Below are 23,419 nucleotides of genomic sequence, written 5' to 3'. Positions count from 1 at the left end.
CAATTCACAAAAACAAACGTGTGTGTGTGTGTATGTGTGTGTAGGAACACATCTCAAGCCATTTGGTCAGTCATGTTTGATCAGCTGGCTACGGGGTAATCTTTACCTCCTATAGTGCTAGCTTGTTTCTGCTAACAGGATGTAACTGGATGGAGGTGTCTCTAAATCACTCAGTGGAAATTGTACCATACTGTCATATGCATTGAACGAACTGTTTATATTATCATTATAATTAACAGTCATAATGTTTTGCTTTTGAAAAAAAAAGTACACTTTTAAAAATAGTACTTATTACGGAAATAATATACTTAAAAATATTATACTTGAATTGAATGTAATGTTTTCGTACACTTACAAATAAATTAATGATGTTAAATAGTTTCATAATTTCTTCTGTTGTCTTTGAAATATGGCTAAAGTGTACTGTTGAATATACAGATAAGCTAAAAATGTACTATTGAAACTTGTATGTCATGTATTGAAATACATTTGTAATTACACATTTGTAATAAGAAAATTGCAATTTAGTACATCTAAAATATATATATTATGTAGGTTAAGTCAAATGACACACTGTAGTTAAAATTATAAGTACTTGCATGTGCTTTAGTATGTTCGTCAACACATCAAAATAAGCGTTAACATTCTTGACATTATTAGAAAGTGCACTTAAAAGTGAACGTGTTTTAATAAAAAGTAATGAAAGTACACTTAATTGTTTTTTATTTTATTATATTACCTTCAAGTACAGTTTATATATATATATATATATATATATATATACATATATTGGTCATACTTTTAAATTTACAAGGGCCAAATGTACAGTTAAGCACATTTCTTTTTTCACAAGGATTAAAAAAATGGTGTTTTATATTGTTTCGCATGTAGTTAAATATTTATTGTTTACTGAGAATTGTCATTTCTCAGCTTGTTACATTTAGTCACAGTGCTTGCAAGGCAGCACTGTATAGAGTACCTCAGAGATGACGTGTTTTTGTATGCAAAACCCGGAAGCGAGTTAACATTTTAGGACTTTAGGACATTTTAGGTTCCATCGCCCTAAAGTCTATGGGTTTTTTGAATGGGTTTTTTGCTAAATCGCCTGAAATAAGGTCTGCGGTTAACAAAGCCTCTAAATATTTTCACGTTTTGATCTATGACATAAAACACACCAGTTATAACCTTTATTGTGTCTTAAAAACGGCAGTTGCTAACAAGTTGCTAAAAGGGACTACTTCCTTTGGCGGGGACTTTAGACATCATCATGACAAACAGGACATTTGGACAGCATTCTCATGAAAAAGTGGATAAGTATTCATACACTAAGTATTAGATCACAATCAGCGAGCATGTTTTTAAATAAAGTTATTTTTTAAATAAAGTTTGAGGAAGCTTGGTGGTGGTGATGTTGATCCACGACCATGGTGTGCTGTAGTCCGTTTATAGCCTACTGTTAGGTTATCTGATGACTTTATAGGCTTCAAAATGTATAAATGTTGTGTTAACTTGTAAAAATTATCTTGATAGACAAAACGTGTAAGTGTCATAACCCTTTGTTAAACACAGAGCTTATATTTTGTGATTTTCCAAAAGTCTACTAAGTCTACTAACTTCCGGGTTGGCCTACAAAAACACATAATCTCTGAGGTACCCTATTGCTATTCCCACACTCTCTTCATGGGTAATTCTAACCCCCTAACTCTTAAACTTCTGCAATGAAACTAATAGTCACGGGATTCTCATAGTTCACCTTTAGCCTGATGCTGTTAACCTGGTTTCCTAGTTAATAACAGGCATCTGTTTGCCCTGAATGTGGCGAGAAAAGGGATATAGCTGCTTTTGACAGCTGTGGGTGTAAACCTTTACCATATAAATATCCTGCTGGTTTGTTATTCGTTCTGGCAGCTTTGCAAATGGTAAAGACATTTGTGAGAGGCATTTGCAATTGAAGAGACACAATAACATGAGTAAGAGTGCTGTTCAATATCAGCACAGCTGTGATTCAGCCGTGGCCTGCAAGTAGGAAGTCTAGCTTGTCAGGGAACATGAACATGATGATAACACAATCAAATTAGACGACATTTTTAAGATTTGGAAAAAAGTAATCCATTCAACATGTTTTAGAGAGCTCCACTTGCTTTACAGTACACGTGTTTTCATCCATTTAATTGGTGTGCAGTATTCAATGAATACTGCACACCAATTAAATGGAACCAGCCACACATGCTCGTCTTCTGAGAAACTCTGGGTTCTTTTAGTACAGTCTGACATGCGCGGCCCTTTATTGCGCGATCTGCTGCCCTCTGCTGTTCGAAACAGCAACAGTCATGAAAGCCACTGTTCTGATAATGTCAAAGCTATTTGCAATACAGTCCCCTTTTTGTTTGGGTTAAGGTAAATGAGGTTTAGATGATCTTAGTATTGAATGTTTATACAACATTGGTAATGGAGAGTGCAGAAATGATGGAAATGAGAACGAGAAAATTAAATAAATTATAGATAAAAGAAAAAAAATAGAATACTAAAAGTTTTAAAGGTTGTACAGTGGTCTTTACATGAAATCATACAATACAAAGAAGAACTGAAAAAAAGGCAAGAACAACAACAGGCTAATAATACATAGACATTTAAAAAGAAAGATAGCATGATATAATAGATTCGTACGTCAATTCGGCTATATACAATTAACATAAATTACATATAATGCAGTTTTAAATAATGTTAAATGTCTTTTATAATGTAAATTTTAACTAATAAAAAGACTCATCAATGACGTGACGTTATGACGTTACCTGTGAGAGAAACATTAGCTTACATGAGTTCAGTTTTTACACTGCGAATAGACAATAAAACGTTATATAGTAGTACAAATATGCTGTGCATTAACGCAAAAGTTAGGCCTAATTAAATTCGGTGTAAAAAAAAAAAAAAAAAAAAAAGCCCGCAGATCTGAGCGGATCTGTGTACAAGACGTGCTGTTATGACAACGGACGCCGTTGCTACGGCAGCACCTGTAAAGGTCTTTTCTTCACGGTCGAGTTGTCTGTTTGTTTAGGATGATATTAAGGAACCCGTTGGATCCAAAGTTACTTATTATTTTCTATACTTTCCCATTTGTTTAGTCAGAATAAGCAGTATGATGTCTGTGGATGTGCTCATAGCGTGTGCTGTGCTGCAGGACCACGCTGATCAGCTGTCAGTGTTAGGAAACATCATACGCCCGGAGACGGAGACTGTGAGTAACATCATAACACTTACATCAATCTCAGAATTGTTTTCTGTTGACAGAACAGCAATTTGTAATGTAACTACTGTGTACACAGCGGTCCAGAAGGTTCTGTTATGTTTACCTGCACTCTCAGAAAAAAAAAAAAAAAAGCAACTTGTAACCTACTTTTAGGGATACAACAGCTTGTCGCTGAGGCGGTACCCTTAAAGGGTTAGTTCACCCAAAAATGAAATTTCTGATTTGATTTCTGATTTGATTTGAACTGTTGTCATACGCAGTTGACGTAGTGAATGCAGTTCAGTGCTTCAGTGTTTATGTCCGAACGCCAGCTCAGTATTGGCCAACGCTGTATACGTAAGCAGCACGACGCATGCGTGTGATGCTGATGCAAGAGCCGGCCAATAATGAGTCGGCGTTCTGGCGTAGAACACGAAAGCGCTGAACTGCAATCACTATGTCAACTGCGTATGAAAAGTTCAAATTGTTAAATAAAGTCGTTATTTTTGTTTTGTTTTAGCACACAAAAAGTATTCTCGTGGCTTCATAACATTAAGGTTGAACCACTGTAGTCATGTTGATTATTTTAAAGGGTTAGTTCACCCAAAAATGAAAATTCTGTCATTAATTACTCACCCTCATGACGTTCCACATCCGTAAGACCTTCATTCATCTTTGGAACACAAATTAGGATATTTTTGATGAAATCCGAGAGGTATATGACTCATCCATAGACAGCAACTTAACCACCACTTTCAAGGTCCAGAAAGGTACTAAAGACATTGTTAAAGGGAAGTTCACCACAAAATGAAAATTATCCCATGATTTACTCACCCTCAAGCCATCCTAGGTGTATCTTCTTTCAGACGAACACAATTGGAGATATTTAAAAATATCCGTAGTCCTTAAAGGTTTATGGTTGTGAATGGGGGGGCACGTTTTGAAGTCAAAAATAATGCATCCATCCATAAAAAAAAGTAATCCATATGACTCCTGGGTGTTAATAAAGGCCTTCTGAAGTGAAGCGATTCGTTTTTGTAAGATAAATATCCATATTTAAAACTTTATAAATTTAAATAACTAGCTTTCGACGGATGACCGTATGCAGAATGCGCAAGTCGACTTGCGCCAAATAAGTAATCCTCTAATGCGATGTATCACGCAGGATATAGGAGTATTGTAAGCTTAGACTCCTCTCGCAGTTCAAAGAAATATGGTTGTGCAACAAATTTAAGCTCCAGCATTTCTTTTTAAAATTTCTTGTTTTAGACTTTTGTTTTGCTCTATCCTCTAAGCCTCCGCGTTCGTCATTGCATCTGGGTCAAAGGTTGCTCTTCCGCCCAAATCGACTTGCGCATTCTGCGTATGGTCGTCCGCCAGAAGTTAGTTATTTGAGTTTATAAAGTTACAAAACACATTGCTTTGCTTCAGAAGGCCTTTATTAACCCACTGGAGTCGTATGGATTACTTTTTTTTATGGATGCATACTTTTTTCGTAGTCCTGCTGGGAGCCTACTCCTCCTGGGCATCATGAGCCCGTGGCTCCACCTCCAGCCTCATCGTGCTCTGTCCTGCCTCGACCCGTCGACCAGGCTCCTGCGCCTACACTCCTCCTCCCCTCGACTCCGGCATCGACCATCGAGCATTCGGACTTGCCGGGCTCCCTCGGACTATCGGCTCCCCCTGGGTCAGACGTCGCTAAGCCTCCACTGTGGACTTGCTGGCCGTCCGCTGCTCTCCGGCCCTCCACCCCTTCGGCTTCGGCAAGCTCCGCCCTCCCTCAGGCTCCACCTCCGCCACCTCGGTCGTACCAGCTCATCCTCTGCTCTTCGGATCTCCACCTCTGCCTCAGAGAGTCATCGCTGCAGCTCCGTTGCGGCCGCCCAGGTCATCGGCACTCCATCACCGCCTTGGACTTCCGTCTGCACCTCCCAAGGTTCTGTCGCCGTCGGTCATCCCCTGCCGTCGGTCCATCTCCATCATGGCTCCTACCACCATCGACTCCACCTTTGGGAATCGCCTTGACTGAGCTCTGGGTCGCATCCACCTGGCCACTCCTACCTTCGCCTCTTTGAATGCTACCTCCTTCAGTCGAGCCCTGGTCGTCGTCCTCCGTCTGTCTGCCTGCCTCTGGTTCCGTCCTCGTCCTCCTCCCAAGCCGCTCCATTTTCCCTCCACAGTGTGAGGCCACGCCTTCTTGGGAGGGGTGTAATGTCACAGTCTGTTTAGTTTCAGTTTAAGGACTTTCGGTTTGTTTTCATTAGTCACATGTTCCTTTGTCACATGTTCCTTTGTTCAGTTTCCCGCCATCATCTGTTACCGTCATCATTAGTTCATTTGTATCACTTGTAATTACCCTGGTTAAGTCAGCTACTTAAGTTCCTCCCGTTCACGCAGGTCCGTTCACTGTCCGATTATGTTGTGTTGCACCTGACTGCCTGTCTCCCTGTTGGATTATTCATTAAACCAGTATTTTGGATTGATTCTCTTCATTTGTGTTTCCCTTCCTGCAACCCAGTGTGACAGATGAACGGACCGCCCTACCTTGATGGACGGGCAATGTTCATCACCGTGGCCCAGGAGAGCCACGATTTTTTTTCATATGTGGCTAACTTCTGTTTTTTGGCCAGCAACAGCGTTCTGGAGGACGACGCCCTTAACACCCTGTTCTGGATCGGGGCCAACTTCCACAACGTCACCCATCTTCCAGACACCACCGGACTTGATTGGAGGGAAGCCGTATTAAGGTGTCTGGAATGCGTGCGGTCCCGATCCAGAACCCGGCCAGACCCAGAGCCCAGCTCGTCACCACCGCGATCGACGACGCCTGAGCCCCCCGCAGACTGGAAGCTTCCGCCTGCCGCGACGTTAGAGCCTACGCCCGAGGATGGAAGGGTGGAACTATACATCGCCCCGGAGCCGAAGCACCGCAGTGAGTCTAACCAGGGGTGTGAGCTGACGTCATCGTCCATCGCCGTGGGAGTCCTCGTGGAGTTCGAGGGGATGGATGCGAGCCCCGCCCACCCCTCCGCCACTGAGAGCGAGCACCAGATGGACTTACTGGACAGTTTCAATGAGTGTGGTGAGATAAATTCCCTATGTCCATGGAATTCTTATGAATCTGAATCTGCTTCGCCAGTTCTGTTATCCCCACCCAACCTCCCTCTCCCACCACCTCTACTAACTGCCATTAAGGACACTTTAATTTTTTTGGGTTCCTGTGCCACTCTTCACGTCCAGACCTCCGCCAAGCCTGTCACCCAGTAATCATCTCATCCTCTGCTCTCCGGATCTCCACCTCTGCCTCAGAGAGTCATCGCTGCAGCTCCGTCGCGGCCGCCCAGGTCATCGGCACTCCATCGCCGCCTCGGACTTCCATCTGCACGGTGGGCTTCACCTCCCAAGGTTCTGTCGCCGTCGGTCATCCCCTGCCGTCGGTCCATCTCCATCATGGCTCCTACCACCATCGACTTCACCTTTGGGAATCGCCTTGACTGAGCTCTGGGTCGCATCCACCTGGCCACTCCTACCTTCGCCTCTTTGAATGCTACCTCCTTCAGTCCAGCCCTGGTCGTCGTCCTCCGTCCGTCTGCCTGCCTCTGGTTCCTGCCCCTGGCCACGTCCTCGTCCTCCTCCCAAGCCACTCCATTTTCCCTCCACAGTGTGAGCTCATGCAGAATAGGGCATTAATATGTGCTTAATAATTACTAATAAACAGCCAATATTCTAGTAATATACATGCTAATAAGCGACTAGTTAAAAGACCCCAAAATAAAGTATTACCGAAAAATTAATCTTCAATCTGACTGGATAAATTTTACAAGAATATGTCCAGGTCACATTTTACCCCATAAATAAAATAATTTATGTAATATATCACAATTACAGCAAACAATACTGCAAGTATTGATGGTAAAATGTGCTAAATTGTCATGAAAATTATTTCTTTCGTATGATTTTGACCTAGACATGTTCTTGACGTGTTGCATGAGATTTACCCAATTTATTGCACACTTATTAGACAGTTCTCCTGGTGTAATTTGAGGTAAAGTGTCTTGATCAAGGAGAAAATGTGAAGGTCCTTGTATTCCTTGTATTGAGTTTATCTCCCAGTCATGTTTTTCTCTGTACCACATTCTGTATCACTCTCTTTATTTAGCAGCAAAGGACCGAACTGCATCTGAAAACAGCTCAACTGATGGCTAGGAGCAGTTTGTCTGATTTCACAGGAGAATTACACAAATCCCAAAAGCAAATAAGTATTCAAGAGAGTCTACTTACTCCTGACAACCTAGCCAAAGTGCAGAGAGCACAGGTATGAGTGCACACGTCTCTATACTATAATGTTACTACATTATATATAATTAACAGTTTTAGCTATTGTTTTTAATTGAAAATTGGAATTTATTTCATTGTATTTTTATTTATTAATTTGAACATTTCATAATGTTTCATAAACCATTTCAACATCATCTATGATCCCATAGGCAGTTTTTGTCAGACGTGATAAATGGGCTAATGGTCGAGCTCCAGAAGGAAAACACTTTTCAAAGTCTCTTTTCAGCAGTAGGAGAGGACCGGAAGAAGAAAGTCCAACTTCTGGACATAATAAACAGGTCTTAACATAAACCGACAAATTATTTACACCAAAATATCATGTACTATACTAAGTAGCCTCAAATAGTGAACATACACCATATTGTACATGAACTATAGGGAGGAAGAAGGTTGTCTCAGGATTAAAGCACTGCAAAAACAATTACTTGACATTCGCAAGCAAAAAACAGAGGAGTGTGAGGTAATCATCTGTCAATTATTATTTTATTTGACTGGAACACTGTTTGCATAATGTTCCTGATTTTACTGTGCATAATTCACTGGTGTTTGGAAAGCATGAAGTGTGCTTAACTGTCATGACAACAATGTCACAATGCAAAGAATCTTAATTGTTAACAAAAGCTGATACACAAAAGTACTGCATCATCTTTACTTTTGAACTTTGGTCTAAAATGTTGGACAAATAATCATGTGTCTTGCACTCTGGCTGAAAAGTCTGTTTTCTTCCCAGAGGCTTGAGGAGTTGGCGGCCTACCTTAGGGAGCAGGTACAGAACATGAGGGTGAGGACAAACCGACAAGAGAAATTTGTGAAGAGCTGTGCCGAACAGCTAGTCTGCCAAGGACTGAAACTCAGCAGTCACAAAGAGAATGAACTGGAAGATGAAGTTGGGGTGGGTATTTGATAACTTGTTCTCCACCTCTATGTAGCTGCATAGTTTTGTGTCCTAGAAACCACAGAACACTATAGTAGGCAACTGCTTATCAATCTTAGTGACCACACAGAAAATTTATCCAAAATTTAAACCTGTAACACAAAAGAAGAATGTTGGTGTCCAGACAATATCTTTAACTTTTTTTTTTTTTTTATGGACAAAAAACATTTATCAGAATATCTTAATTTTTAATCAAGCTATACTTTTAGAATATAAAATGTAACTTTTTAAACTTTCAGACAAATATTTCAGATAAGCCAACATTTTCATTTTTATGCAGGGTTGTGTGTAGCTGAGTATGTGTGGTTAAATGTAACTCAGTTGGTAGTGCATTTTGAGCTACACCTCCTTATGTTCTTGTTAAATACTGAATAACAAATAAAGTCCATTAAGGAACAATGGCATATTGGGTAGATGTTGCTACCCAACTACTTTAACTGCCACTGCAATTTTGGTCATTTTTACATCAATATGGTCAAGTGACAAAAGTCAAAACTTTCATAAATTCAGAGTTTCCAAATAACAAGTTTATAATTACAGTAATTCCAATAATTCTGGCATACACTGTACCATCATATTTTGATTTTCAACTTCCACTTTTGGTTGCACACTCAGATGCTGCAAGAGAGAATTGAGGAGGAAAAGAATGTTCACATGGAGACAGAGATCTTCCTAAAAAGACAACATGCAGTGAGTGAAGCACAACTTTCTTTTATGTAACATAATTCATAAAGCTTTGTAAAACAAACTAGATTTGTGCTTGCAGGAATGTGCACCTCTAAGAACTGATTGTACCCCAATTGGTATAGGGTAGGGGTGCCCAGTCCTGCTCCTGGAGGGCTACTGTCCTGCAGAGTTTAGCTCCAAACCTGAACAAGCTGATCAAGGTCTTCAGGATTACTGGGTGCTTCTCAATTAGAAGGCTGCATCCTAGCAAAGCTGTTTCATGAAACAGTAGTGTCTAATTAGCTGCATTTACATTACATGGTTACATGGATTCTGATATTCCCAGATCGGTTTCAGGCCTCGTTCATATGTAGAAATAAATCTGATATGAACTGGATAGGTGCATTTGCATCTGCCAAGTAAGTGGACAGACAGGATATTCCCCTGTAAATGTGAGTCGTACAACAATGAAACGGTGGCAAATGACATCAACTCAAGTGGACATCATCTGCGATCACATGACTCTTTTCAATGGCGCAATGGAGGACAAAGGCTCAACTTAATGTTTTGCTGACCTTTTAAGTGGAAAGCAAAAGCTTGTATTATCATTTCCTCTGCGTCCATTGTAAATCACACCGTTTTTACTGTACTTCCTTCTTGGCCTAAGCTTTTGCAGGTCAGTACATCTACTTTGGGTTGTTTCGCCAAGTGTAAAGTGTAAATGCAAGTATCGGATATGGGTCACTTTTAAAAGAAGATGTAAGCTGGTCATCAAAAAAATCGGATATAGTCAACAAATCACAATTGGGCATCAAGACCTACAGTGTAAATGCGGCCTTGGTAATAGTGTCGTTTGAGCCATGTTGGTTCAACATTATAGGACTGCTGTTAATGACGTCATGCACAGGTGATGGAATAATAACTTCTGCTAGTTAAATCAATAGTGCAATTATTGTCCTTTTCTGTCCCCTTTCCCCTCTTTGATAAGGCCTCCTGAAATCATCCTAACCTTCCCCTTGTTATTGTGCTCCTGCTAATCAGTAACTATGCTTCTAACCACAGGTCGAGAGCTGTTGTTCCAACCACACAACTTTGCAATGCTAAATGGAACTATCCCTGCGTCCGAACATGTATACTTCCCTACTTTATAGTATGTGAGACGAGTAGTACGTTCGTATTCATAATATTCATAAAACAGTAGGTTAAAGTATCCAGATGACCTATTACTTGACTTCCGATGAGATTCTGAAATGCACATTTGATGAACACTGTACTATGCCATGAAGCCACGCAACTGACGCTGGTAGTTAAAGGATTAGTTCACTTCAGAATTCAAATTTCTTGATAATTTACTCACCCCCATGTCATCCAAGATGTTAATGTCTTCCTTCAGTCGAAAAGAAATTACAGTTTTTGAGGAAAACATTCCAAGATTTTTCTCCATATAGTGGACCTCCACGGCTACCAACAGGTTAAAGGTCCAAATTGCAGTTTAAATGCAGCTTCAAAGGGCTCTACATGATCCCAGCCGAGGAATAATGGTCTTATCTAGCGAAACAATCGGTCATTTTCTAAAAAAAAAAAAAAAAAAAAAAATTATACGTTTTAACCACAAATGCTCCTCTTGCACTAGTTATGCAATGTGCCACATGTACGTAATCACGTTGGAAAGGTCACGTGTGATGTAGGCGTAAGTATCAAACAGGTGTTTACAAAGTGAATATGCAAAGACTAACGTCCTTTACAAAAAAAAAAAAGGTAAAATAACAATTTTGAAGTTGGAGGAGAAAATGAGATTTGAGTTTTTCGCCCTACCGCGGTACTTTCGCCTACGACACGCGTGATCTTTCTAACGTGATTATGTAATGCATGGCACATCGCAGAGCTAGTGCAAGATGAGCATTTGTGGTTAAAAAGCATATAAATTTTAATTTTTTTTTTGAAAATGACCGATTGTTTCGCTAGATAAGACTCTTATTCCTCGTCTGGGATCGTGTAGAACCCTTTGAAGCTGCATTGAAACTGCAATTTGGACCTTCAACCCATTGGTAGTCGTTGAAGTCCACTATATGGAGAAAAATCCTGGAATGTTTTACTTGAAAACCTTCATTTTTTTTTAACTGAAGAAAGAAAGACATGAACTTCTGGGATGACATGGGGGTGAGTAAATTTTCAGGAAATTTGAATTCTGAAGGGAACGAATCCTTTAATGTCACAGTAAAAACATGGTGAATGTACAGTAGCAAGTTTGAATTTCATTCATACTAGCCATATTCATACTACGTAGAATGTATTTTATTAATGGCCATGAAGTAAGTTTCAAAACAAATATACCTAATAGACAGTATGCAATTTTGGACGCAGCTTATGGTAAACGGTAAATCATTGAAACATGTTGCTAACGATGAAACTTGCGACCATTGTTGGCTAATGATGCTTTTGGGAAATGCACCACAGAATGTTGCAGTCAGAATTGCCATGCTGCTCACCACTGAAACTTTGGTAATGAAGCTGACTGACAAAAGTGTCTTGTTGGTTATGCTTGGAGTTCTGTTAGTAAGCCCTTTAATTATGCCTATTCTGATGCAAATCCAGTAGGATTAACTGCTGTCACTGAACTGTTTGTGCCTAAAAGAACTTACGTGAAAAGCTCCAGTTTTGGATCCAGCGGTATGAGAAAGACATGGAGGAGAAGGAGCAAGAGATCACTGCTCTAAAGAATAAGAGAAACAACAGCCATGCACGAATTCAAGAGCTGTCCAAAAAGGTTTTTATATGAAACGCATCTGCATTACATGTGTACTCTCACCTGATTTTCATTCCTTTCAAAATTCCTTTTGAGAGAGTCAGTATCAATAAGTGGCAAAATGTAAAATAACTTTCTATACCTCAGTGCAGAGACATGCAAGAGGTTATCATTGAGGACAGGATGGAGAAGGAACATTTGCGTGCACAGCTGGAGAAAGAACAGAGGGAGAGAGGTGCAGCAACTAAGGTAACATTATAGCTTTCTTCTAGGAAAAGTGGGTAAATGGATAATGGCTATGAGAAGATAGATCATTTTATTACTTCATTACATTTGAAAGAGATGATGTTGTTATCAATTTTGGTATTTTCTGGGCTTTATGGAACTGATACCTGTATGCAGAAGCATTGCAGAGATACAGACTCAGTTTGTGTTTGGTGTTTTTTTTCAGCAACTTTAAATTGTTTGTGGAGAACAGAGTCAATTTTGTGCAACTTGCATGAGTATCATTCAGAATTTAACTGAGAATTCCAATTTAATCACTGAATTTGAATTGAATTTGAATTTAGGTAGTAAATAGTAATTGCAGGTACAGGCATATAAGAAAGAACAGACACAAATGAATGAAATTCAAAAAATAAATATACAGTACTGGTCAAAAGTTTCTTTAACTATTTTTTTTATAAACTATTTTTAATGTTTTTGAAAGAAGTCTCTTATGCTTATCAAGCCTGCATTTATTTGATAAAAAAATACAGGAAAAAAACCCCCAGTAATATTGTGAAATATTATTACAATTTAAAATAATGGTATTCTATTTTAATATTCTTTAAAATGCAATTTATTTATGTAATTCAGCAAAGCTGAATTTTTATCAATGATTACTTCAGTCTTCAGTGTCACATGATCCTTTAGAAATCATTCTAATATGCTGATTTATTATCAGTGTTGGAAACAGCTGTGCTGCTTAATATTTTTTATAACCTGTGATACTTAAGCATATTAAGCAGCACAACTGTTTCCAAAATTGATAATAACTGAGTATCAAATCAGCATATGAGAATGAATTCTGAAGGATCATGCAACACTAAAGTGACTGAGTGAGAGAGTGACTGAATGAGAGAGAAAGAGAGAGAGAGAGAGAGAGAGAGAGAGAGAGAGAGAGGAGAGGAGAGAGAGTTGGTGGAATTTATTATTTTTATGTAAATATATTATTTTCCAGAATGCACTAATTTATCTGAAAATTATCTGGAAAAGAATGTGGTAGATATTTTGTGGTGCTTTATGTCAAAATTAAAATTTGTTTTGATAGCTGTGTATTTTAACAGCATTGAAAACAGAAAGAAAAATGCATTTTACATAGATTAATAAATAGGAATAAATAGGCATAAATAGTCTAAATTAATTATGTTATTACTTGTCTTGTCTTAAACTTGTGTTAAGGCCTGTTCACACCAAGAACATGTTTGTCTACACATAGATAATGATGATAACCAACAGGGAACTGAACAAAACAGGGAGTATACAGTATCTCACAAAAGTGAGTACACTCCTCACATTTCAGCAACCATTTTGTTATATGTTCTCAAGGGACAATACTATAGAAATGAAAATTGGATATACTTTAGAGTAGACAATGTGCAGCTTGTATAGCAGTAGAGATTTACTGTCCTCTGAAAATAACTCAACATACAGCCATTATTGTCTAAATAACTGGCAACAAAAGTAAGTACACCCTAAGTGAACATGTCAAAACTGTGTCCAAAGTGTCAATATTTTGTGTGAGCACCATTGTTATTTAGCACTGCCTTAATCTTCCTAGGCACTGAATTCACCAGAGCTGCACAGGTTGTTGCTGGGATCCTCTTCCACTTTTCCATAATGACATCACAGAGCTGCTGGATGTTAGACACATGGCGCTTCTCCACCTTCCGCTTGAGGATGCCCCACATGCCGTTCAGCCCAGTTTCTGAAGGGAGGGCATCATGTTCTGCTTCAGAATGTCACAGTACGTGTTGGAATCCATGTTTTCCTCAATGAAGCAGAGCTCCCCAGTACCAGCAGCAATCATGCAACCCCAGACCATGATGCTACCACCACCATGCTTGACTGTAGGCAAGACACAATTTTCTTGGTACTCCTCACCAGGGCATCGCCACACATGCTGGACACCATCTGAGCCAAACAAGTTTATCTTAGTCTCATCAGACCACAGGATATGGTTCCAGTAATTCATGCTCTTGGACAGGTTGTCTTCAGCAAACTGTTTGCAGGCTTTCTTGTGAGCCAGCTTCAGAAGAGGCTTCCTTCTGGGATGACGGCCGTGCAAACTGACTTGTTGCAGTGTGCGGCATATGGTCTGAGCACTGACAAGCTGACCTTCCTCATCTGCAACCTCTAAAGCAATGCTGGCAGCACTCATGCATCTGTTTTTTGAAGCCAGCTTCTGCACCTGATGCACAGCACGAGGACTCAACTTCTTTGATTCAACTTCTTTGGCCTGTTCCAAGTGGAACCCGTCTTGGAAAACCTCTCTCTATGACCCTGGCCACTGTGCTGTAACTCAGTTTCATGGTGTTACCGATCTTCTTATAGCCTAGGCCATCTTTGTGGAGAGCAACAATTCTAATTCTCAAATCCTCAGAGAGTTCTTTGCCATGAGGTGCCATGTTGAACATCCAGTGATCAGTATGAGAGAATTGTACTCAAAGCACCAAATTTTAACTGCTCTAATACAAGATCCACACATTTGTATGGGCCTGTCAAGCAGACAAAAACATGAACATGATGAATAGGACATGTGGCTTTGCATGGTCAAACAACATACAACTGTTATCACTTAGGGTGTACTCACTTTTGTTGCCAGCTATTTTGACAATAATGGCTGTGTGTTAAGTTATTTTCAGAGGACAGTAAATCTGTACTGCTATACAAGCAGCACATTGACTACTCTAAAATATATCCAAGTTTCATTTCTATAGTATTGTTCTTTGAGAAGATATACTAAAATGGTTGTTGAAATGTGAGGAATGTACTCACTTTTGTGAGATACTGTATATACATGGTTAACATAAGACACAGATGATAATCATTATGTTACAATGGTAACAAACAAGAACATGAGTAACCAAGGAAACCGCAAGTATGAGCGGGGAAGCAGGAACAAATGGAAACGCAACAGAATTTCAGAATAAAAGACAACATAACAGGACTTATTCGTAACAGTACTCCACCCTTCCCGGAAGGTGCGTCCTTGTGCCGTAACATAATAGTTTAACAGTAGGGGGTTTTGGAGGTGGGTGTGGAACTGTGATGGACAGGACCCTGGAAGAGATCACAGAGAGTGATTCCATGGCGGAGCTGATGGAGGGAGGGGCCAAGGTGGAGCACTGATGGATGGTCTGGGCAGAACCTGGTAACCGACTGACAGAGAATGAGCCGAAAGAGATGGAGACCCATGCGGAGCTGAGAGGACGATGTACAAGGGTGACATTGATGGCCTAGAAGCCCAAGGCAGAGCCCCAAGCTTGCAGGACCGAGGTGGAGCCGGGGGCTTGGCAGACTGAGACAACGCCTGAGGGAGCAAGGTCAAAGACAGAGCCAGAGGGAGGGAGGAGCCTGGTGGAGTCAAAGGTGTGGAAGGCTGAAGTGCAGCCAGAGGCCCTGAAATCCACAATGAAACCATGTTGGACCCTAGGGAGCGCAGAAAGCAGATTCATGGGCCTGGAGGCCCAAGGTGAAGCCGATGAATCCGCATCATCGTGCCGAGCTGATCAGGAAGCTTGAGGTGGTGCCGGAGAGCTAGAGAGCTTGCGGGGAGGGCGAAGCCGAGGAGCTGGACGACACCAGTGGAGACAGCAGATCCAGGAGACTGGAAGGAGCCAGCGGAGGTGTTGAGACCAGGAAGTCGGGTGAGACTGACTGGGACACAGGAGCTAGGAGATTAGGCAGGGACATCAGAGGAGGAAGGACTCTGGATGAAACCAGAAGATCTAAACAGCCGGATGGGACCAGCAGTGTTTATGGATGGGGATTAGGGTGGGACCTGGATCTTTGAACTATGCAGAATTTCAAAATAAAAGACAACATAATAGAACCTAACCTTAACACCTTAACCTTAATAATTGCAGCACGCATTTTAAAGTAGGAAGAATTTTGATTGGCTTTTAATATTTTTATCATTTATCAGCTGGAAAAAAGTATTTTATTCTCTTAGAGATAGAATGATTTTTAAAACTTTATGGTTGTAATTATCATTATAGTTATTGTTATTGGTGTAAACAGGCCTTTAGACTAATGAAATTATTTTTGTTTTATTGTGTTGAAATTCCTTACTTCAGTAAATTATTATTTTTGTCATTCCATTCCAGCTCATTGTATGCCTTTATTATTATTATTATTACACTTCCTGAGTTTTGCCCAATTCTGTTGTGGCAAGTATAGACAGTACATTTAATGACAGCACATTTGTCATGCACACAGAAGAGGACAGACGAGGTGAGTACAAACAATGAGTCTTTATTGAATGGATATGGGAGAACAGAGTGGGAATGCAACAGGTGAGGATATAACAGTTGATAGTTGCTTGAAGACTGATTGTGACACAGTTTACCTGGTGCAGGTGATGAAGACTGATGAACAGAGGATCCAGGAAGATGACAATGGGGACAACAGGTAGGTAACTCAAGTGAGTAGACAGGTAACACTCTGATGAGCAAACAGGTAGCACTCAGGTGAGTCACAGGATAGGTTCTGTGGTGCTTCTCATTGACGTTGACGAGACCAGACAAGGATGTGATGGGATCGGTGGCAGATATAAAGGGTGAGTAAACGAGGACGTGCAGGTGCAGGGAATCAGTGTTCAGGTAATGGCTGACTGAGTGCAGGTGTGGATCAGGAGGGATGTTGGGAAATGTAGTGCGGAGAGAGTGACTGAGCTGGTGACTGAGTGTGACTGTGACAGTACTCCCTCCTCCCGGTAGGCGCATCCTCGCACCGTAGATGGTTCAGCCAGGGAAGGATGGAGGATGTGGAGTTGTGACAGGTAACCAGGGTGATGAGGGCAGTTCGTCTCCAGGACGGTACTGGTAGTTCAGGGAACCAGGGTGGCACCGTTATTTCAGGGAGCCAGGGCGGTGCTGGCAGTTCGGGAGGCCATGGCGGTGCTGGCAGCTCAGGAAGCCAGGGTGGTGCTGAAAGCCATGGCGGTGCTGGAAGCCATGGCGGTACTGGCAGCTCAGAGACCCAGGGCGGTGCAGGCGGCTCAGGGGCCCATGGCGGTGCAGGCGTTTTGGGATATTGAGGGGCATGGCAGCCCCCCACACCCCCCAAAATTTTCTTGGGGATTTCTTGGTTCATAGCAGGCATTTTGTTGAGTTCTGGAGCTGAAGCTGGTTCATGGGCTAAAGAGGACTCTGAAGCAGTTTCAAGGGCTGAAGAGAGCTCTGAAGCGTTCTCCTGGACTGAAGAGAACTCTAAAATGGGCATGTGGGTTGGAGAGGACTCAGGGAAAAGTTCTGGAACTGAAACGGGCCCTGGGCTAGGCTCTGGGGCTGATTCAAGGGCTGGAGAGGTCTCTGAAGAAGTCTTTTGGGCTGAAGAGAATTCTGAAACGGGCCTATGGGTTGAAGAGGCCTCTGAAGCGATTTAATGGACTGGAGCCACGGTGTGTGCGTGGCCCAGACACACACAAATGCTAGTGCCAATATGGGCACTGCAATGTTCTCTGGGATGGGAGCGAGCACTGGGCTGAGTTCTGGGACTGGGATCAGCACAGGGACTGGAGCGGACTCAGGGACTGGAGCAGACTCAAAGACTGGAGGTATCATTAGATTTTAATCAGGGGCTGGAGCCTGTACTGGACTCTGGTCAGGGGCTGGAGCCTGCGCTGGACTCTGGTCAGGGGCTGGAGCCTGCGCTGGACTCGGGATGAGGAAGGGGGTTATTTCAGGATCCTGGATGAGGAAAGGAGTTAGAGTCATAGGCACAGTGGAAGCAGTTTTGGTCGAGGACTCAGATTTCGCGGCCATCTTGGCTGAGGGCTCAAGTGTGGCGGCCATTTTGGTTGAGGGTTCAGACGCGGTGGCCATCTTGGCTGAGGGCTCAGGTGTGCTGGCCATTTTGGCTGAGGGTTCAGACATGGTGGCCATCTTGGCTGAGGGCTCAGGTGTGGCGGCCATTTTGGCTGAGGGCTCAGACTTGGCAGCCATGGCGGGACGAGACTCTGGAATGGTGGCCATGACGGGATGAGACTCTGGAAGGGTGGCCATGATGGGATGAGACTCGGGAAGGGCGGCCATGATGGGACGAGACTCTGGAACGGCGGCCATGATGGGACGAGACTCTGGAACGGTGGCCATGATGCGACGAGACTCTGAAACAGCAGCCATGATGGTACGAGACTCTGGAACAGCAGCCATGATGGGACGAGATTCTGGAATGGCAGCCATCTTAGGACGAGACTCTGGAATGGACAAGGGTGACTGTGCCTGAGTGGTGGTGTCTCCATCAACTTCACCGACTGTGAGGGAAGAACCACTCAATCATAACACACAATCAATAAAATGAGCCAGGGAACAGGTGGTAGCTGCCGCTGGAGACTGTTGATAGAGCTGATCATCCAAACCACACCAAAAGATAGTCTTAAGGGTATCATCATATGGGAAAGCTTGAGGAACTCCTCCACATAGTCCTTGATCGAGCGGCCATCTTGGAAAAGAGTGATCAGGTGGTCAGCGGGTTTGATAGGGGTGTGGAGAATGCCTATCTTAGTTTTTGTGGTCTGGTCTTCTGTCATGCATACAGAAGAGGACAGACAAGGTGAGTACAAACAATTCAAAACGAGTCTTTATTGAATGGATATGGGAGAACAGAGTGGGAATGCAACAGGTGAGGATATAAACAGTTGATAGTTGCTTGCAGACTTAGCTGATTGTGACACAGTGTTTCTGGTGCAGGTGACGAGGTGATGAAGACTGATGAACAGAGGATCCAGGAAGATGACAATGGGGAACAGAAGACGCAAGACAGAAGACTAATCAGGAACAACAGGTAGGTAACTCAGGTGAGTAGACAGGTAACACTCCGATGAGCAAACAGGTAGCACTCAGGTGAGTCATAGGATAGGGTCTGTGGTGCTTCTCATTGACGTTGACGAGACCAGACAAGGATGTGATGAGATCGGTGGCAGATAAAGGGTGAGTAAACTAGGAAGTGCAGGTGCAGGGCATCAGTGTTCAGGTAATGGCTGACTGAGTGCAGGTGTGGATCAGGAGGGATGCTGGGAAATGTAGTGCGGAGAGAGCGACTGAGCTGGTAACTGAGTGTGACTGTGACAACATTAAGCTGTTGAAAAAATAAATAAATAAATAATAAAAATAATTAATAAAAAACTTACTACAATACAATAGTTGCCTATACACTTTCGTGCTTGGCCCCCACAAAAACAGAATAATCCATACATTTGCAATATGGGAAAGAAAATTAAAAACCATAGATATGTCTAATCCCTGATATACTTAATTCTCTTTTGTTTCATGTATCTCTTTTCAGATACAGGCCTGGTGGCGGGGGACTCTCGTACGCAGAGGACTGCATTCTCCTAAGAAAGCAGACAAATCCAAGTCTAAAGATGGCAAAAAAGGCAAAAAGAAGAAGAAATGATGACTGTCACAATAGACTTCTTTAGTGACTGCAAAAAAACAAAAAACAAAAAAAAATATATATATATATATATAAAATAAAATAAAATAAAATAATAAAAGGGAAGCAAGTCATTGCCAGAGCATCAGCAGAGTGACAGTTTTATGACAGGACTGACAAGGATTTACTCAAGTAGTACTTAATATTTTAAAGGATAGAAATGACTACATCTTTTGTAATTTTATGTTGGGAAATACTAACCAGATTATAGATGAAAACTAACACTAAAAGGTCACACATGTTAGTTCAACCACTAAGAGAGATATGGGTTTAGATTAAAAAAAAAAAAAACTTTATTAAAAAGACAAACACAATGAAAATAAAACTGATGAAATGATCTGGAACTGGTAAAATTGTGTGAGATGGCCTTCTTTCTAGAAAAGAAAAAGAGGATCAAATCAGGATTACCATGATAATGGCAGATTAGTTAAGGACACAAAGCATGCAGAATGATGTCCATGATAGTACTTCAAGGCCAGCCTTATTATGAGCTTGGCCCACCCTAGCAAACAAACCCTGCCTCACATCACCCTAACAGTGCTATGGCCAACCTTTTGTTTTTAGGTAGCATACAGTATGCTTAGTTATATCACCTACTGTTACATCTCATGGTCACATCACATGGTCTAAGTAAAATACTCTTAAAAGTATTGTAAATATTGCGCATGCAGACTGACCTGATATTTAGTGTTTGGGGGATTGCTGTCTGAATGGTGACATCTGGTGGTCAGAATATGTCATGCGTCAACAACATTTGGCTCTGGTGCTTTTTAGGCAGCCGCCACAATCAAATACAGCAAGATATTTGCGGAAAACTTGAAAAAAGAAAAGTATAGACTATTGAGTTTTCATATTTTATCAACATCATTATTATTATTATTATCAACCTTTTTATAAATATAAAAATACTTGAGATTTGGACATTATACTTAAGTATTTATATTTAGACAGGCATATGACAGAAAACATTAGGCTAACCCTCTTCATGAATTAGAGATAGAGCACTAAACTCACAGTTTATAAACACTTCAGTTTGGTCATGGTTTATGATTTATTTCATTATATTGAATGTTTGGATCAAAAAAACAACACAAGGATTCTTCAAATCTGTTAAAACTCATTTAATAATAGAAGTTCCCCTTCGAGTCGGTCTCTTAACACTGCGTCATCGATATATGTTGCTTTGGGGTTATCCCCTCCTTCCTTGAATCTACTGAAGCCTTATGAAATCTCGCATGCAAGAATTTGCCCAGATTTCTTGCCTGCTGGACTTTATGGACTCTGGTGATGAGCTCGTGCCAAATAAGCGTCAGCATTCCTCTCACTCAACCCTTCAGGACATCAGCCCGGCTCCTCATGCTCTCCTCCGTTCATCGCTTTCTATGATAAGCACTGGCTGTGCTGCTGCTTTTATGAGGAAGTGCATGGCTTACGCTACTGCTAATTACGTTGGTGATTAGCAGATTAACTACTCTTTGCCTTCTAATTTAAACACCAGCTGGCCGTTGTTTTTCATGAAGAGGTGTAGTGCCACTTACACTAGTCACTGTACACTCTGGCGCTGACTCCCGCCATAGCCCTCAAATATGATGATGCACTGGCCATACCACTGTTCAATGCTATGTCTCTCTGCACTCGCTCTGCAGAGAGTGCATTATCAGAACGCTCCCCTGGACTGCTTGCGCTGAAACAGATCCTCTTGTAGGGTGGCTGGAGGACTGTTATTTCAGTGCATCTGTAGAATGCCTGCCTCTATGTTCAGAGCATCATGAGTGTTTCTGAGGTTGCTTCATAGAGTCGTCTGCCCGAAAGAGATTCGTCTCCACTACATGAGGAGTCTGGCATCATCTTGGACTTGAACTAAGGCATGTCTATAGGATATTTGGCAGGTTGGTCCTTGCAAAATGCTTTTGCCAGGTTTTACAGTGGGTACGGAAAGTATTCAGACCCCCTTAAATTTTGTACTCTTTGTTATATTGCAGCCATTTGCTAAAATCATTTAAGTTCATTTTTTTCCTCATTAATGTACACACAGCACCCCATATTGACAGAAAAACACAGAATTGTTGACATTTTTGCAGATTTATTAAAAAAGAAAAACTGAAATATCACATGGTCCTAAGTATTCAGACCCTTTGCTCAGTATTTAGTAGAAGCACCCTTTTGATCTAATACAGCCATGAGTCTTTTTGGGAAAGATGCAACAAGTTTTTCACACCTGGATTTGGGGATCCTCTGCCATTCCTCCTTGCAGATCCTCTCCAGTTCTGTCAGGTTGGATGGTAAACGTTGGTGGACAGCCATTTTTAGGTCTCTCCAGAGATGCTTAATTGGGTTTAAGTCAGGGCTCTGGCTGGGCCATTCAAGAACAGTCACGGAGTTGTTGTGAAGCCACTCCTTCGTTATTTTAGCTGTGTGCTTAGGGTCATTGTCTTGTTGGAAGGTAAACCTTCGGCCCAGCCTGAGGTCCTGAGCACTCTGGAGAAGGTTTTCATCCAGGATATCCCTGTACTTGGCTGCATTCATCTTTCCCTCGATTGCAACCAGTCGTCCTGTCCCTGCAGCTGAAAAACACCCACACAGCATGATGCTGCCACCACCATGCTTCACTGTTGGGACTGTATTGGACAGGTGATGAGCAGTGCCTTATTTCTCACCATCTTGGAGTCCTCCATGCGGGCTTTCATGTGTCTTTCACTGAGGAGAGGCTTCCGTCAGGCCACTCTGCCATAAAGCCCCGACTGGTGGAGGGCTGCAGTGATGGTTGACTTTCTACAACTTTCTCCCATCTCCCGACTGCATCTCTGGAGCTCAGCCACAGTGATCTTTGGGTTCTTCTTTACCTCTCTCACCAAGGCTCTTCTCCCCCGATAGCTCAGTTTGGCCGGACGGCCAGCTCTAGGAAGGGTTCTGGTCGTCCCAAACGTCTTCCATTTAAGGATTATGGAGGCCACCGTGCTCTTAGGAACCTTAAGTGCAGCAGAATTTTTTTTGTAACCTTGGCCAGATCTGTGCCTTGCCACAATTCTGTCTCTGAGCTCTTCAGGCAGTTCCTTTGACCTCATGATTCTCATTTGCTCTGACATGCACTGTGAGCTGTAAGGTCTTATATAGACAGGTGTGTGGCTTTCCTAATCAAGTCCGATCAGTATAATCAAACACAGCTGGACTCAAATGAAGGTGTAGAACCATCTCAAGGATGATCAGAAGAAATGGACAGCACCTGAGTTAAATATATGAGTGTCACAGCAAAGGGTCTGAATACTTAGGACCATGTGATATTTCAGTTTTTCTTTTTTAATAAATCTGCAAAAATGTCAACAATTCTGTGTTTTTCTGTCAATATGGGGTGCTGTGTGTACATTAATGAGGAAAAAAAATGAACTTAAATGATTTTAGCAAATGGCTGCAATATAACAAAGAGTGAAAAATGTAAGGGGGTCTGAATACTTTCCGTACCCACTGTATATTCTGAAAATTCCCCTTTTTGCACTGCATGTTCTGTCTGTGCAGGGGAAGATGGCTGAGCAGCCATTGGATGGCTGAGTGATTTCGTGGCCATGCCCCTCTCTGGTGCATGTTTCAACTAGGTCATATAGGCAGATGTGCAGTGCCATGCTTACACTAATAGCTACTGCATGTGCAAAACTGATGCATTCATGACACAGCCTTCTGTGTTCTATTGTTTCAGTTGTATTCAGGCACTGCAGCTGTAGCTATCTGCCCTGTTTTTGTGCTTATGAACTTGGTTCTTCCCGCAGATTTATGCTGAATGCTGTGAATATATGTCACTCGTAAGAGCTGG

At 41.7% G+C, this 23,419-nt stretch overlaps 1 protein-coding gene across 1 annotated transcript; it reads left to right on the top strand.

Moving 5' to 3' along the window:
• The first annotated feature begins 2,412 nt into the window (after positions 1–2,412).
• Positions 2,413–22,127, top strand: iqcg (IQ motif containing G). Its single transcript, XM_051871063.1, has 9 exons — positions 2,413–3,238; positions 7,389–7,539; positions 7,713–7,845; positions 7,946–8,027; positions 8,298–8,459; positions 9,117–9,191; positions 11,803–11,934; positions 12,061–12,162; positions 19,465–22,127. Exons 1-9 carry the CDS (start codon positions 3,140–3,142, stop codon positions 19,573–19,575), a joined length of 1,047 nt encoding a protein of 348 aa, XP_051727023.1. The 5' UTR covers positions 2,413–3,139; the 3' UTR covers positions 19,576–22,127.
• Positions 22,128–23,419: the final 1,292 nt, after the last annotated feature.

The sequence above is a fragment of the Ctenopharyngodon idella genome, chromosome 18 (assembly GCF_019924925.1).
Source record: "Ctenopharyngodon idella isolate HZGC_01 chromosome 18, HZGC01, whole genome shotgun sequence".
Lineage (NCBI taxonomy): Eukaryota > Metazoa > Chordata > Actinopteri > Cypriniformes > Xenocyprididae > Ctenopharyngodon > Ctenopharyngodon idella.
Note: the sequence above shows the minus strand (reverse complement) of the source record. Positions and strands in the feature narration are given on the sequence as shown.